The sequence below is a fragment of the Manis pentadactyla genome, chromosome 19, assembly GCF_030020395.1.
Source record: "Manis pentadactyla isolate mManPen7 chromosome 19, mManPen7.hap1, whole genome shotgun sequence".
Lineage (NCBI taxonomy): Eukaryota > Metazoa > Chordata > Mammalia > Pholidota > Manidae > Manis > Manis pentadactyla.
The window spans coordinates 13,869,621-13,887,017 of NC_080037.1; the positions used below are offsets into that span (position 1 = coordinate 13,869,621).

Sequence of the window (17,397 nt, forward strand, 5' to 3'; positions counted from 1 at the left end):
ATATTCCGTTGAAAAGGCGGAGGAATTCTACTGCCCAGAGTAAAGCCCCGCTGGACTTTAAAGTGGGAAAATGTTCAGGAGCGAGAGGTGGAGGGTGGCCGAGGAAAGAGGGCCTGCTGCGAACCCTTCCGCGGCATCCCGGCTCCCACCCCCAGGTGCCTGCCAGCTTGCCCACTTTCCTCCAGCTGCCCCGGCTTTGCCGCGCCCTATGGTCTGGCAGAACCTGACCATGAAACGGCCGGATTCTACCTGAAATTACATCATTACAGTCGTTCGAAAACCCTGAGCTCCTGGTGGGAAAATGCAGCAGAAACTTGGGGACAGCAGGTACTTCAATGTGCTCCTCGGGAGCGCGGTGGCTGCGGTATGCATAAGGTGCCAACTCCTTCCCCTCTCCCCATCCCAGCCGGGAGCCTCCACCTGACACACATGCTTGCCGCCTTATGCCCCTGAACTCCAGAACTGGATTTAAGTGCCTCAAAACTCGATGTTCTTGGGATATTGTGGTTCCAGAATGTCAGTATTTCGGGGGTGGGAGGAAACGAATATTGGTAATGAAAGCCAAACTGGAGTGCAGAGAGAATCCTGCAGTCTGAGTAACAGCCTGTGGAAGTAATGGGCGAATGACCCCAACCCCAGGCGGGAACCCGTGGCAGGTGGGGAAGCTGCTCTCACCTGGGAACTCCTGGCACATTTAGGGATAACACCTGGCTCACAGTCCCATTTAACCTGAGGACCCCCTGGGGCACCCTACCTTTCTCAGAATTCTCTTTCCTATGCTGGACCACCCTGGCGGCTCCCTCTCTCCTCCCCACTCTGCACAGCCCTCACGGAATTCATCCTGATTTGAGGGGCAGGGAATGGTCAGTCTTGCATCCCTCCACTGGGCTCTGGGACTTAGCCAGACCCGAGGAGGCTGAATGTGGGGCCTTTACTCTGCCCTTGAGCTGGGAAGTTTAGAAGGGAGGCCTTTGAATGTGGTCTAGTGAATGGGTCAAAGTGGGGAAGAAGCTAAGCTGATGGGGGACCTCTACGAGCCTTCTCACCCGGCCAGGGATGCATCCTAGACCCACTGACCTTAGCATCCTGGAGCACCTTCTAAAGGGGAACCTGTTCCTCAGCTCAGGTGGTTGGCTTGTAAGACTTGTGCTCTCCTCTGAGCTCAGTGCCAAATACATCAGGGTGACTAGGTTTGTTGGCAATGTATATCTATTTGTTTTTAAATTTCCCAATAGTTTTTTTTTTATCAACTCCAGACATGTCATAGTTTCAAGGGAAGGAGAGCCGAGGGGGGACAGGTCTTGGAGAGAGGTTTGACTCTTAAACCTCTGAAAACGAAACTTCGAATGGCCCATCTCTGAACCAAGCAACATAGGTTTGCTATATTCTAGCTGCTGTATGATGGGGACACAGCCTCTCAACTCACTGGGGCATCAGGAGGAAAAGAGCTCAAATGGGACCTGCAGTATAAGTCCAGGTAGGAAGGTTGATTCTGTGTGGACTGGGAGGGTGGGGTGGGATTGATGTGGTTTCCTAGACCCATCATTCGCCACCTGAGGGACAGGAGGTCCAAGTTCTGGCTTGGGCTCCTTAATTTGACCTTGAATAAGTCATCTCCCTACCGTGCAGTAGTTTGGATATCTTTAAAGCCCTAACCACTGTGGTCTGTCTGTCCTTTCTTCCACATTACAGACCTGCCCGGTGTCCCTACCCGTTCTGGAGCAAGGGGTGGTAGGCATTGTAATTGCCTCAAGAATCCACGCCCAGCCCTGAGCGGACACCTGGTGAGCACCGGCTGGGGCTAGATTGACCCCACCCGCCCCTCAGTCTTCTCCACTCCAACTCTGTTACTCTCCACCCAGAGCCGCGCAAAGCCCGCGAGGCACACTTTGCGTCCCGATTCCGGGTGGACAAGGCCGTCTACCCGGCCGGCCTAACAGATTTTGTGGCCCAATTCAGTTCTCGGCCGTATTATTTAGGGTCGCGGAGCGCGCGTTCAGAGGCAGTTGGTGCAGGCTACTAACTACTAGACCTCTGAACTGGTGAAACCGCTACGCCCCAAAGTGGATCTCTGCAGCAAAGTGGTTATGCCGTTGCAACGTTTTCCCCAAAAGCTTCAGTCCCCCGCTTTCCTCAGCTACGACCTGCAGTGCCCCGGGGCTAAGGTCCACGATGCGGATTCCTGATCTTAACGATCTCATTGCCCCAGCAAGCCCAGGCGGCCTTTACAAACCGTAGTAAACATTTTATTTACAAGTTTGTGGCGTCCTAAGTGCAGTAGTCTTTGCGCCACGACCCCTTGTTCGGGGAAGACTGTTTAGTCCAACGTTTCCCCGTTGTGAGCTGTTTGCATCCGAGGAGAAGTGTTCGGCCGGCGCTGGGAGCCTTCGGCGGGGGACGCTGGGACTCCCCTCGGCTCCGTGCGTGGTGGGCTGCACCAGCGGGGCAGCGGGAGGCGAGCTACAACCGAAGGCCGGAGGCTCCGCCGCTGCGTCTCCCGCCGGCCCCACCGCCCCCATAAAGTAGGCTTCAAATCCGGCCGCAGTGGGAGGCCGGCAGTCCGCGCTCAGGACCCCAGGCCCTCCGCCCCGGTCCAGTCTATAGGCCGCCGAGCGACGCCTGGGAGGGCTCGGGGCTTTGCGGGGCGCTGCCCTGGGCGGGCTGGGGCGCAGGGAGCAGCTCCGGGCCCCCGCCGCCGCCGCTGCCGAGGCTGCTGGCGCTACTGAGGCCGCCGAAGCTCAAGCCGCCGCCGCCGGCGCTTCCACCACTCGCAGCGCTGCTGGCGCTGAGCAGGGGGCCGGCAGCCGAGGCCTTGATAACCGTTGTTTGGTGCAGAGGCCGCTCGGCCCCCTCGGTCCGCTCCGTGTCGCTGGGGGCCATGTCCAGAGACTCCGAGTCGCTGCTCTCGCTCTCGGCCTCGCCCTCGGAGCGACTGGGGCTCCGCTCCTCCTGCTCGCCGTCGGCAGCCAGGGCTCCCCCGGAGGGCTTTTCGCCCGCCTCCTTGTCTTTGTCCTTCTGGGCCTGGGCCTCCTTGGAGTGCCGCCACTTCATCCGCCGGTTCTGGAACCATACCTTCACCTGCGCCGCACAGCCCGGGGAGACAAGGAGGGACACAAGAGATGAGAACCGGGCACGATCCAGTCCTCCTCGGGTGCACCCAGGAGCCACCCCTAAAGTCCGGGGAGCACCGCTAACTGTCCCCTGCACCTCTACCAGGGGCCAGGCACTGTGACAGGCGCAGGGGCCAAGAGGCAGCCCAGGGAAACAAGATCGCCCAAGATCTTTACTTACAAAACCCACAAGGGCTGTTTCTGAAAATGTGGCCCTCCAGACCTCGAGCCTGAAGTGGCCTGGGCGCTTGCTGGAAAGGCAGATTCCTGTACCTCGCCCTCAAATTACTCTCAGTCAATGCTTTTTAACCCCACTTGAGCCAGGACTCCCCAAGATTAAAATTATGGACTCCTGGCCCAGAAAAATGGACAGACACCCAAGATTTTGGACATCATTTCAAGGGCTTGGTAAACTAATGTTGAGAATCCCTGCTGTGCTGCTCCCCTCCTCTGCTTCTCCTAGCCAAGGCAAGCAAAAGCACTTCTTGTTAAGGAGGAACCGCAGGAAGCACAGAGGGAAAAGAGGATTCAAAGAGTTAATCCCAGTGAGGTGGGAGCACTTGCTGGACCTTCAATAGAAGAGCATTTCCTTGGCATGTGTGTACTCAGAAGCTGATAAGGACTCCACCCCTGCTCAGGATAAACTAATCCTTCTGGGGACTCAGAAAATGTTGGAATTAAACCTGTGCAAAGTTGAAGAAGGGGGTAGGCATAAGACAGAGAATCTATATAAATATATACAGTCCCCTGGGGGACCCAATGGTTCACACAAATTCCAGCTTCCCTTTTAAAAATAACATCCACAGCTGGTGGAAAACGGCTGGGCTCTTCCAGTGTGTGTGTCGAGCAGGGGAGTTGTGTAATGGAGGACAGAAAGACACAGGGACAGGACGGGGTGGAGGACGTAAGGGAGCTAAGAAAAAAAGTGCCTCCCTTTGGCTTCTGCCCTGCTGAGAACATGCAGCACCCCACGAACAAGGGCTGCTGCTAAGGGGTGTGGAAGAGGGGTGACTTCTGTTTTCAAAACCCAAAAAGAAAAAATAAAGTCCAGTTCTTGAATTAGAGAAAAGAAAAAAATTGAAATAAAAAATTGAATTCAGGCCTGATAGATCTGCTATTGTCTTGAAAAAAAAAAAAAGTCAAGTAGGCAGAACCTGCTGGAATGCTCTTGGGTGTTCTAAGAAAATCTTTTTTTTCTTTCTCTGTCCCTCAGTTTTCCCCTCCCCCACCTGGAAGCTTTAGAGCTTGTTCTGTTAGAAAATCAGACCGACTGGACACTGCAAACGGACTCCTTGCCCTATTGGGGCTAAGTAATTCCGTTTGAAATGATGTTTTCACTTCCTCACAACTGGGGATTTCACAATCCAGCAAGCAGCAGAAGGAGGAGGAGGGAGAGAGGACGGGAGGAAAAAAAAAAACCCAACAACAATCTCTTAGGATTTTGATTTCTTCTGAAACAAACTGCCTCCTACAGAGAACTGCACTACAGTCGAGTACATAATTATCTCCCGCAACCTATTTGCTTTCCTGGCGGTCCTTTTGCTTTTTTGACCAAAATAAACATTCGGGGCTTATTGACACATCTTTGTGATGACTAGTCTTTCTGTCCACCTCCCCCAAACTCCTCCTCTCTCTTCCCTAAAGTTGCAAATCCATAAAGTCTCATGAAATTCAAGAACCTGTGACTCCATCACAAAAGGAGAGTGGGTGGGATGGAGGGGGTCTTGGGGCTAGGCCACAGGCTGCTGCCCGCCCCAGGGGGCTGTGCGCTGCAGTCTCAGCTGGCTTACCTGGGCATCCGTGAGGCCCAGCATCGCGGCCAGCTGCTTTCGGTCTGGCTTGGTCACATACTTCTGAATCTCAAATCTTTTCTCCAGGCCTTTCCTCTGCAGGTTGGAGAAGACTGCTCGAGACCATGAGCGCTTCCTTTTGTACGTTTGTGGCATGGTATCCTTCGTGAGCACAGCATAGGGACCTGCCACCAGAATGGAACAGGAGCAAAAGAGAGACATGAGGGCCCATCAGTGGCCAGTTCATGATGGCCTGTGGTCCTGGGACTTGCCATGCTGCTTAAACCTGTTTCTGTGTTAACAGTTTGCTCTACCTCACTCAGAAAGCCCTTCACGGCAGACCCGGAATGGCTTCTCTAAAGAAGGAATTTCACAGCTCTTAAGAGGCATAAGGCCTAAAGCAAGTGTGGAGTGGAGAAGCCCAGAGGTGCACTGATGACAAAGGAAAATTATAAACCTAATGCTTGGCCATCAGGCATTTGAAGAGAAGGTGAAAATGTCACTTAGGCCCAAAAGATTTAGACATGACAGCTTCTTTTCTCAGTGTGTGTGTGTGTGAGTGTGTGTGTGTTTGTTCACGTAAGTGCCCACGCAGGCTCACAGAATGTCCTGGAGCAGAAGTGTTTGAGGTCATTTCGAAAAGTGTGTATGTTAATAAGCAACACCTCTTGCTGAATTTTCAAACTACCATCTCTGGCGAAAAGCCTAGGGAGAACCCCGCAACCAGCCCACGAATACACTGTCTAGGCTCGGAGAACCCACACCCCTTTCCCCTGGGAGCAGACCGAGGAGTGAACTAGCTCACTGAGAAATCTTTCGGTTTCTTCCCCTGCTCTCGGTAACCTCCCTTCTCAACTCCAGGATTGCTACACCGCGGTTGCCACGTGAAGAAGCATAAACCCTGAGTTTTCTGTCAGTCGAGCTGCTGGTTAGGCCATTGCCGGGCAGGGTTTCCGTACCTGGAAACGTGTCTTGAAATTGATGCTGAACTGAATTTCTCGGGTTCGAACCTAAGGGACTCAGGATGGCAGAAGCCTCGTTAATGGGATCTAGAGACGCGAAGAACTGGCCAGCGGAGGGCTGCAGGCCGGGGAGGGGCACCCCCGCGGGCCGCCCGCTGGTTAGCAGGGACGTGAGATCTGAGGACCGGGAAAAGAAGAGCTGGTTACACCTCGGGCAAACCCACACTCTCCGCGCTGATTTGTTCCTCTCCTCCCCCTCGCCCCCAATTCCGTTTTCCTGGAGCGAGGTCCTGAAAGACCCCTGTCTGCACCCAAACTCCTTTCCCGACAGTGGCCAAGGGGAGGTGCAAAAAATGTTTCTGTCCCACATGTCCTTGTCCACGCAGACAGCAAGGTAAGGGCTTTATGTGTAACTGTGGAAAGGAAGTCACTTTCAGGTGCCTTCCAAAAATTCCATAGACCTAAACCCTCTTCCCAAAGGAACCCCACTCTGCTCCCTCGGGAATTTAGAAATGACTTTGTTTATCTACATTCCTTGGGTGTAATTTCACTAGAAATCAGATAAATGGGAGGGAAAGTGTTCCCCAAAGGGCTTTTTCTGTCAATTGATCTGTGATTAGAGACAGCCGATAGTCCTTTTAGCAAGTATGTATGCCAAGCGTTGTTAGGAAATACTGATTCTGTGACGTGTGTTTTTTAAAGCATCCCTAGAGTCCTTTTTTAATGCAGAGCAGGTGAGTTTTAAAACTAATGTTCTACAGTCTTCTTCCAATTCATTTCCTCTTCCTCATTTTAACGATTTGTCCTTAATTGTAAAAACATTCAAAGGCATCCCAAATGACCCGGGGACCAGGGAGTGCGTCAGGGCCCTGGTCAGAGGCCTGAAGCCTCTCGCCCAAGACCTACCTCTTAGCGTGTTGCCTTCCTTGACTTTTGGGTCAAATTCTGCAGACAAAATGCGATCAATTCCAAATTTGAGGTCCTTGCTGGAGGGCGCCGGGGCCGAGCCGCTCTGGTGGCCGGGAAGCAACCGCGCCGCGGAGGCAGGGGGCTGCAGGGCGCCCGCGCGGGGGGCAGGCGGAGGCTGTTGCTGATGCGGTGGCTGCTGCGGGTGGTGGTGGTGGTAGGCGGCCGAGAGCGGAGACAGCCGCTGCGGGAAGCCAGCCGGGACTTCGGAGGGCGCCACCACCGGGGTGGGTCGAAGCGGGGATCTGGCGGCGGCTTGGAAAGAGGAGTGCGGGTGAGCCGAGCCCAAGTGCGCGGTGAGGGCGGCGGCTGAGGCCCCCGTCAGACCCTCCGGGGCCGCCCCCGGCTCCCCAACGCCGGCGTGCAGGATGTCTGCGATGCAGAAGGAGGGTTTCTTGACCGCAGCGGGGTCCAAGGGGAAGGAGCAGCCGCCCGGGCCGGCCGACGAGCAGTAGGCGGCCGACCAGAGGCTGAAGTTGGAGGCATAGAAGGGGGCCAGCCCGGCGGCGAACATCCTGGCGGCCGCCGCGGCCTGGCAGGGCCGGGTGGATAGTGGGTGGGTGCGCGGGGAGGGGGCGCGCTGAGTCCAGGAGGCGGCGGCAGCCCAGCCGAGGACGATCCGCTTTCGCTTCTCGGTCCGCACTGAAGAGAGGCCAGGGAGCCCCAGCGCCGCCGAAGACGGAGGCGAGGGCCGGATCCCAGCCGGTCACAGCCCCGGGCCCTGGCCTGTCTTTAAGGGCGGCGATGCGCCCGCGCTCCCGCGGGCAGGAGGCGCCGAGGGGCGCTGGAGCGGAGAGACGCGCGAGGGCCGCGGCTCCGCGCTCGCCAGGGAAGCCGGGGAGGGAGACAGGGGCTGGGCACCGAAAGAAAAACCCAAACAGTTCAGCCCTAAGAGCTAAATTTAAAACAACAACAATAATAATCCGTTAGTAAAAAAAAAAAAAAAAAAAAGTAAAAAGAGGGGGGGAAAAAAAGTCCTCTCTAAAAACTCCCAAAGTTTTGGCAGGAGCTTTCGAGTCAGACCCAGGGTAGGCCCTCGATCCGAGCGCTCATTGGCCAACCTCGGAGCCAATGGGAGCGGGAAGTGGAGGGGAATTGGGACCGAGGGGCGTGGTCAGCCCGTCGGCCACGCCCCGGCCACGCCAAAGTGTTTGCGGCTGCCGCGTGGTCTCAGCAGGGTCTGTCGCTGAGCCGCCAGGACTGCGGTTCCAGAGAGTTCCGACCCTCTGCTAAATTCTGCAGCTCCAGACGGGCAGCGGAAGCGAAGAGTTGGTCACAGCGCTCCAGGAGCGCTCGCCTGGGGAAGCTGGTATTCCCTCGTGTTACTGCGGGATGCAAAGCCCGCCTCCCGGAACGTGCTGGCAGCCCCCTAGCTTCCTTCCTCTTTACTCAGGCCCGACTTTTCTTCACGCAGCATTTATCCTGAGAGCCGGTGTCCTCTACAAAGCTCCCTTTCGTGGGCCCCCGCCCCCAGTCTGCTCAGCCCTGAGGTCTCGAGCCCCAAGGCTGGGGCCTGAGTCCCCGCCCAATTTTCACTGCGTCCGCCTTGCAGCCTCCGAGATCGGGAAAGGGGTTGGGGCGGTCGCAAATTAGCTTTATTCTGAGCTGTCACACAGTGACAACTTGAACAAGTAACTTTTCAAACAAAATAAGATGGATGTCTTGGAACGTCTCCCTTGGACGCAGGCAAACCCTCCCCTGAGCTTTAGAGAGGCAGCAAAACAGGCCGCCGCCGTCTGAAACACCGCTGAGCTACACGCGCTTCCCCGCCTCTGCGGCACCTTGTAGGAAATGTCACCTTCCCTACTCAGCCACATCCCCGATCAAGTAGGGTCCTTTGCTTTGCAAGTGCCTGTAAGAGCAGATTTCCTTGGGGTTAAAAGCTACCTTCAATTCAGTGACTCCCCGGGAAACCCCTTGGGCCTGGTCGCAGGAGAAGCTGCAGTGGTGGCCAATGTCTTCCATTAGCACTTTGGCTCTTTAGAGCACAGGGTGTAGTGGGAGCGTTTCTGCAGCATCAACATCTCTATTTTAAGAATTCGTTCTCTTTTAAATTATAGTCAGAATGGATTTCCCCACCCCTCTCCCAAACAAACCACAGGCCACCCAGATGAGCTCCTCTTGCACATTTTCAGGAAGAAAATAAAATAATAACCATAATGAAACCACGAAATATTTTGTTTTCGATTGTCCTAAATAAGCATCTCCTAACTGAACTTCGGTGGCATTCTTTCCCCCCAGAAACTTTCAATATAGTTGCAATAAAGCTTCTGTGGCGTTTTAAAATTTCACTTCAGCGCCAAGAGGTCTTACCAAATAAACCCAGGAAGGCAACTGAACTTGCCATGCCTGTCTTGAGTTCAGGTTCAAATAAATTAATTTCCAATGGTTTCTAGCTTCTTAGTGCAGATGCTGTCATTTGAAGCTTTCGACTTTCTCCTGGGAAGGAACCAATCACTTCCGACCAGCCAGTACTGAGACTACCTCCTCACCCCAGTCTCTGTCTCTCCCTCTCTCTTTTATTAAAGGATTTTCTTCCCCTGCTTCTTGCAGCCAGGACAGCCGTGTTATTTCCAGAGATAGAATGGAGTGGTATGATCGCCGGAGGCCCCTGCACCTGGGGTGAGAGACAGGAAGACCAGGCAAAGTAGTGACAGGAATCAAGCCACTTGAGGCATTGGACCCTCCCTGAAACGCTCTCCAGTGGAGGCGTTGCATGCAAAGGCTGAGGATTTGGGAGAGACTGGTGGGAGGGCGTGGCCTCTCAATTCCACAGCGCTCAGGGAGTCACTAGCGCAACTGTGTTGTAGGGGTGGCCAGAAACCCTCTCGTCCTCTCTTTTCTAGTGTCACTTCCAATTAGGTTGCAATTCCAATCCGACTGCAAACGTGCAAACCTCAGCCCAAGCCCACCCTCACGGTTCTATAAGAGGTGCATTTAGGCCTCCCCACCCCCCGCCCAAGTGTCAGCCTGTAAATAATACATGAGACCCTTGGGGCTGGGCGAGGAGTACAGACTGGGTGGAAGAGGGGCCCTCCGAGGCTCCAGCGTTGCCCACGAAAAGCCTGTGCAACCTTAAAGGCCCAGAATCCGGGGCGGGAGGGGCTAAATTGAGACCCGGAGTATAGGTTCCCCAACTCCCAGCCCTGCTAAGCTTTCTTCCTTCCCGATTCTTAATCGCAACTCGGCCTGCGCGCCCCTCGGCTCTCCCAGGCCCTCAGCCTCATTGCAACCGCGTCAGCACCACCCAGGCCTGCCATGGGCTCCGGGGACGACGGGAGGGGCGGACGCGGGAAAGGAAACCTCTAGGGTGCACCCTGCCTCCCGCCACACTGGGTCCCCAGGCCTCGTCTCTGTGGGCCCCTCGCCTCTTCGGAGCCCTCGGCCTCCCCTCCTCCTGACTCCCCACCCTTCAGAGCCCAGAGAGCAGCAGGAAACCCCGGGTTTGCCGGAGTTCAGGTCATCTCCTGTTTTTTGATGGGCTCAAACTCGGACTAAATGGGCGGATGTGCCTGCGAGATTGGTCTCAAAATAGAATCGGCCTTAGTATTTTAGGATACTGCAGAAATCCTTATTTCTTCCGGAGAAAAACTCTATAATGACTCGTAGCACTTCCCCTTTCAATATTTGTGCAACTTTATCTCCACCGACAAGTTGCTCGGGTGACGCAAATCCGCCCTTGTGTATTACAACTACCAAAATAAATGCGCGGAAATCAATTCCCTTCTAGCAATGAAAATATAAATATACAGCTGCGACTTTCCCCTTTAATCTTTGCTTTCCGAGCGGCTCTGAGCTGTGGCGAAATGAACTGGCCCAGAGCAATTGAGCCGGGCAGGGAGGCCCTGGGGGCAGAGGCGAGGGCCCCGGGGGCCCGTAGCCACGAGGCCCTAGGCTCCAGGCTCCAGAAGGCGCGAAGAGAGCCTGACTAAAACGAATTAACTTGAGCTTAAGCGTGGCTGTGTGGGCCTTAGAGGAAGCTCAAGTGTAAAGATTTCTCCTGAGGTTGGACAGTTGCACCAGCAAATTAAAATTGTTAATAGAACAACAGAGGCAGTCGTTTACACTAAAAGGTTAAACAGCTTACTGCGGGGTGGGGGGTGAGATACCACAATGCCCGGGGTTTCTGGGCAGTTCAGAAGGCTGTCTTTAACTCATACAAATCTCCCCATCTCTTTTCCTGGGTGGACACAGCCAACACTATCTTTGGGAAGAGATACTGGGAATGGACAACACCAGAGAGGGCTGGTTTTACAATGTAACGCTGTCTACCTTTTTTAGGGGAATTTTGGATTGAAAGAGAGGGCCTAAATCAGAGGTTTCTGCATTGGTTGAAGGAAGACATGGGCCCCACTACCCTCTGGTTGTCCCTATATTCAGAGCGTCCATACTTCTTAAATCACCAGTACAAATTCTTGTCCTAAACCTGGAAACACAGATACATACCCATTGGGCATTAAAGCTCAGAGAGAGTTGAATGCTGAGCTTTGCTTACTACAGTGACATAACTCAACAAGGGTTTAAGCTGTTAAAATCTGCTATCTGATTTTGTTTTTCCTTTAGGTAAAATAATTTGCAAGGTAGTTGCTCTATGGACTTGGGACTCTCCACCCTCCCTTAATTTTAAATATTCTTTTAAACGTGGACGTCCTGGTTTCAAGAAAAGAGATGGAAATAGTTAAATGCTCATAGTAAGAAAGAGAAGGCAACATAGTTTACCTAGCTGTCTGAAGATATGAGAGATTTGCAGCAGTGTAGGAATCTGCATGTGTTCTGCCTTCATTCTGCCAGCTAAAGATTTTTAGACTGCTGGGCCCAGCACTGGAATTCAGTGGTAGGTCCTGGGCTTCTGTTCCTTGAAGATGCTAGATACTAGAGCTTAGGATTCTAGAAACTACAGACACATGGGTTATTCTATAGGCCATTACTCCCTTTTCCTGGAGATAGCTATTCCAGTGCTAAACAGAAGTCCTGAGTTTTTTGAAGATAGCTGGACTTTGATTTTGGGTAGGAAAGGCAAATGACAGTGTGATAGGACAATGAGGTCATAGCCACTTGACTTACTCCTTTCCCTTTTTCTTATTTCCCAGGTGTGACAGACTTGCAGGTGGCCATCTTTTTATGTGGAAAACGGCCCTGCCCTTGACCTCTTGCCCACAGATCTGGCTTCTGAGCCTCTGGCAGCCTTTCAGGTCTGATCCCATTTGCTTTTTCTTTTTACCAGATGTTCTTAAATATTTCTTTTGTGCAGTTACCAGGATGTACCACTTCACATACATGTACTACTTCTCTCCTCTCTCTCTCTCTCTGCCTCCCTCCCTCCCTCCTTGTCTGTCTCTGTCTCTGTCTCTGTCTCTGTCTCTGTCTCTCTCTCTCTCACACACACACACACACACACACACACACACACACACACACACACACACAGACGCAGACTGGGGATCTGAGACTGGGGGAAAAGGCTGGGTAGGCAGTTTGGGGTTTGCTCCTGTTCTGTTTCTCCAAGTCACCCTCACCACAGCCAGGCAGGACAGACCTCAGGCCTCATAAAACCTAATGGTAGAACCCATTCCAGCATGGCATACTGTAACACAGACTCACATATATTTGCAGTGAAATCAGGTCCCTATAAGAGTAAAATATGAGAGACCATCTTTAACACATAAGATTTAGTACTTTGTTCGACAGGCTTCTGTGTGGTAGCTGGAAACAGCAGTGGCCGCTCTCAGTGTATTAGCCATGTGCCTTGTAGAAGCTGGATTTGTTGCCTGAATTACTGAATCTGAATAGCTGGGGTTTTGTCTCTAGAGAGTGAGTCGAATGTTAACGTTGGAGAAGAACGTGGGTGAAAATCATATATTCAAAACAACTCTGGTGTTGAGAGGGAGAGAGGAAATCACTACCCGAGTAACATTTATCTAAACAGACAAAACCTTCCTTTCCTTTGAAACCAGTTTCCCAGGTTAGAGCACAGGTTCTGAGGATGGAAAAGGGGCTCAAACCCAGACCTTTTAAGAGGCAGGAATGGGAAGGGTTCCTCTGAATGGAGAAGATCCTGGAGCCAGTGAAAGGGGCTTTGTAGATGGAGCTGCAGGGTTGTCCCCATGTCAGTAGTTCCAGTCTGCCTACCTGCACCCCAGAAGAACTGGGGCGGCACTGGATCTAGTGGCAGAATCCTGCCAGCCCTTCCTTAGCCAACTAGGCCCCAGCATCCCGTCCACCCCTTGATGAGCCTGCCTAGTTACCAAAAGTTGGTTCTCTGCTGACACCTGCTGGGCCATCTCCACATCGTTGTCTGGCAGTGCCCATCTCGTGCCAGCAATGTTGCGACTAAAGCAGACTCTTCCTTTTGTGAAAATCCGGTTTTCTTAAATTGGCTCTGAATGGCAGCCATCTCCTCCCATACTGCCGGCAATATGAGAAGATCTTGTATTATGTGTCCCAAATCACCAGACTGGGTGAGGGAAACTGTCATCCTTCAGTACTCATACTTTACATTTTACAGATCTGAAGGCCAGCTCACATTTATTAGCTTACTTATTCTTTAAAATAACCAACTGTAAGGACGCAGAGGAGGCATTATGATCCCTACTGGAGTTTAGGAAGTTGATCCTCAGAGAGGTTAAGTGGCTTGCCCGAGGTTACATAGTTAGGAAATCGTGTTGCAGGGAGCAAGGGCTGCACTTTGTGACTCGGCTACCAGAGCTATACCACTCAACCAATTCCTTTATGGGGAAAGACTTTATGCAGAGGGAAAAACTCTGCCCTGAATCCAAATGTGCATTGGCTTCAGGCAAGAGGCTGGAGAAGAGAACTGCATCCATCCCAGAGGTTGTCGTAGGGAACTGTCAGACAAGGGCAGGTGGGTGACCACACCATTAATTTGTGATTAGAGGTATTAGGAATCCTCTTGGTTCAGGGTATCTCTTCCCTTCCTCTCAAGATAGCCAAAATTCTACTCCTGAAGGATTCCTTCTTGGGAGATGAGGCATCATATACTAGGATTTCACATATCTGACCCTTTCTATTATGCACATACCTAAGGGCAAGGAGCCATTTTGGCAGGAGAAGACAGGAGGCGGTTCTGAGCATGAGATTCAACGAAGGGTTGAATGCCCTTGCAGGGTACTAAAGAGGGGGATTGGAAGGTGGCATCTTGGAATTTTTCTAGGATCTGTTCTCACTCTCAAGCACTCTAAATGGTGAGAGGGGAACCAAGATGTGTTCTATGTGCTAGAACTCTGCCATTCATTTCTCCCCACCGGCACCAAATAGTTTTGTAAGATTTTAATGCCCTGTTAAACTACACAATAAGAATAAACTTTCACTTTTGAAGCTACTGTTGTACAACAGTATAACTGTATTATACAGTTATTTCATTTAGTTACAGGTATCTCATGGCCAAAGGCTCTTTTGTCTAAGTCATAGGTATTAATAATGCCCATAATACTAGTCTTCATAGGTCTTGAAAAGGAATCAGAGTTGCAAAGATGTGGAAAGGCAAGCCCAGGGTCACAGAAGACTTCATCCCGCTAACGAGTCTACCTAGCTTAGACTGATTATTGAAACTTGGGTCCCAAGACAGAGATGAGGATGGCCTCAGCTGAAGCAGGGGTGTTCCATGCAGAGCAGGTGGAGACGAACAGGAGAATTTAAGATGCTTAGGAGGTAGGACTGACAGGATAGCCAGTGACTTCATCTTAAACAGTCCTGTTAGAGAACAAATTGTATGAGAAAATGGATATAACCATATTCAATCGCACATTTGTAGACGGAGCACTTGATAATTTAACACCCAGCTGAATGGCTTATTTCTCTCTTGTGGGGCTGCTTCCTTTCTTGGGAGATGCAAACAAAATATGCATGAATCTTCAAAGCGATCAGTTGTGTTTGAGTTTGTACTTTTGAATTTGGGGCTAGTTGTTATGTTTGTAATTAGGCACACATAAATTAGCTGTTAGGTTCAAAAGAGAACTATTTCTTCACTAAAAGCACGATCTAGTGGTTTGGGATGGCCATTAGTCTGTTGAGGAAGGCAGGTTGGAACCATAATAGTACTATAATATGCTCACTTTGTAGAAAATAAAACATAATTAGTGCATATTTAATTCCCAGGAGGTTTACCTCACTTTTCATTTAGTGGTTAGTTTTAACAGCATTTTAACCCTTGTTTCCCTAAATGACAGCTTCTCATCTTTGCTGGGAAACCGGTTTTGTAAGATTTTAATGCTGGGATTAGGAGCAGGAATAGAACACAAAAACTAAGCTCACCCTTCCTTCATGCATGGAGTCGGGTGCACGGCTGACAATTACCCACTTAAGTCAGGCCCAAACTCGAAAAAAGTTGGTTTGACGATATGAGTTCTTGTAAGCCATTCCCTGAATTTTCCGTGTGTATCTGGCCACCTACTTAAACCTCTGCTTGCTTGTCTCTTTGTACCTCACCCTCAACATGTCCCAAACCGAGCCCTCCGCTGACCTCTCAGGTAAAGGCACTCCTTCCTGCCTCACTTTTTCTTTTTCAAAACGAAAACCTGACTGTCACCCTGGATGGTCTTTCTTTCATTCCTTATATCAAATTAGTCCCCCAGCTCTCACGGACATCAGGACCCTTCCACTTCCCTCCGTGCCCTGGTCCCCACCTTGGTCCAGGCCACCGTCCTCCTCCTCTGGACATTTATGCCAGCTCCCTGACAAGCCTCCCTGTAGACAGCATGTGCCTCCCACCCATCTGTTTCATAGTCTACAAACCAAGAGCTCTATTCACAACTCGTTGACAATCTTACCACGCCTCTATCCAAATCCTACAGTGGCTTTCCACCCCCTTGGCATGACGTCCCTAACCTTACACATCACCTAAGGTGCTCTGCGTGGGTAAGGCCCTGTCCTCTTGTCCAGCCACATGTGACTCCACTGCCTTCACTCTCCCTGCAATGACTGAGCTGGCCTTCTCTAGATTCCATGAGCTCACCGTGCCCACTCTGTGGTGGGGCTCTGCAGGCACTGTTCCCTGATGCTGGCACAGCCTTCCTTCCCATTCCCTTTCTGTGTCACCAACTCTCATTTCTCTTCCAGCCGTCATTTTAAATGACACTTCCTCAAGAAGCCTCCCTTGATTCCAGACAAGGGAGGTTTGTCCCTTCTTTGCTCCCTCCTGTAGATCTGAGCACCTCTCTGAAGCAGGCTTTGTGACATTTATAATCATGCTTCCTGTCTGTCCTCTGTCTGTCTGCAATAAACTCTAAAGTCTATGGGGACATGGCCTATGTTTGTGTAACTAGTGAAGTGTCAGATACATTTCAGGGGCTCAAGATACATTTGTAGACTAATTCATGATTGAGAGAATGAACTGGCCCATTGTGTTAATGTTTAGATTGGCTCATTTTAGACTCCCCATCTATTGACATCCACATAACCTCTTGCCTTCTTCCCTTGCCATGGAGGGAACTAAATCGTTAGACAGAAATGCTCCCTCCACTCCTTTTACTTGTAACTTTACAATTTCCTTTTCCCTTCTTTTTACAGTCAGCATGATGACAAATTGAAGGTTATGGAAAGTTTCATGAGTAATATAGGAAAATATTTCACGTGCTATAGGAAGATGCTTTACAAAATATTTTCATTAACAATGTCAGCTCAACTGTACTTATATATGCATTGAAAAAAGATTAGGTGGAAATGATGGGCATCTTTTATCTTTTTGATCTGCCAAGCACCTTTTCCTTCTGGGAACTGTCCAGCTTCATCCCAGGAGGTAAATCATGGGACCCTGCACAGGCCACAAATAGACAGGCAACAAGCTGATGAGACCAGGGGGGCCAAGCTGACTCCTCTTCCCAGACGGTGGGGATGGTGATAGAGAGGGGGTCCCCACCTTTCCTTGGAATTGCTGGTTCTGAGGAAGATGTATATCTGGACACCCCTTCTCACCATCAGGAGAAAGCTTACTTAAGAGAGAAGCTAAGAAGAGATGAGAGAAAGACTTGATGTCAACATCTGACGTTCTGTGTTGCTGAGCTCATGGCCTCTTTGCAAACTTCACTAATATTCTTCTTATTTCCAGGGCTTTGTTGAAAATACAGGCTTCCATCTACTTTTCCTTTAATTGCTCATTGCTTCTGATTTGCATAATATTCCACAATGTGAATGTATGATAACACGTCATGCCTGTATTGATGGGCATTTACTAGGTTTCCAGTTTTGTCCCGTCATAATCAATAATTACTTCTGCAATAAACACTCTTGTGTCTTGGTCCATACATACTGGTTACTCTATTTATGTAAAACATATTAGCCAAAGTGGGGTTTCTTGGCCAAAGTGGGTATACACACACACACACACACACACACACACACACACACACACACACGCTATATAAATATATCTACACACACATATATATACACACGTATATATGTACATATATAATACTCTATATCGGTATTGTGAAAAATTGAAGGTCATGGAAAGTTTTATGAATAGTATGAATAGGAAAATACTTCGCATGTTAAAATAATTTCATTAATATCAGCTGAACTATATTTATACATACATATGCATAGAGAAAT

The 17,397-nt window shown here is 50.8% G+C and overlaps 1 protein-coding gene across 2 annotated transcripts; it reads right to left on the reverse strand.

The window, feature by feature from the left end:
- Positions 1-2,230: 2,230 nt before the first annotated feature.
- On the reverse strand, positions 2,231-8,250 carry HLX (H2.0 like homeobox). Of its 2 annotated transcripts, XM_036932294.2 has the most exons (4): positions 6,769-7,866; positions 5,860-6,039; positions 4,901-5,085; positions 2,231-3,078 (listed from the first exon to the last, which is right to left on the reverse strand). In XM_036932294.2, exons 1-4 carry the CDS (start codon positions 7,340-7,342, stop codon positions 2,599-2,601), a joined length of 1,419 nt encoding a protein of 472 aa, XP_036788189.2. In that variant the 5' UTR covers positions 7,343-7,866; the 3' UTR covers positions 2,231-2,598. The 2 variants fall into 2 exon arrangements, with proteins under 2 accessions (XP_036788189.2, XP_036788196.2); XM_036932301.2 differs by lacking the exon at positions 5,860-6,039 and having other exon boundaries at positions 6,769-8,250.
- Between the last annotated feature and the right edge of the window lie 9,147 nt (positions 8,251-17,397).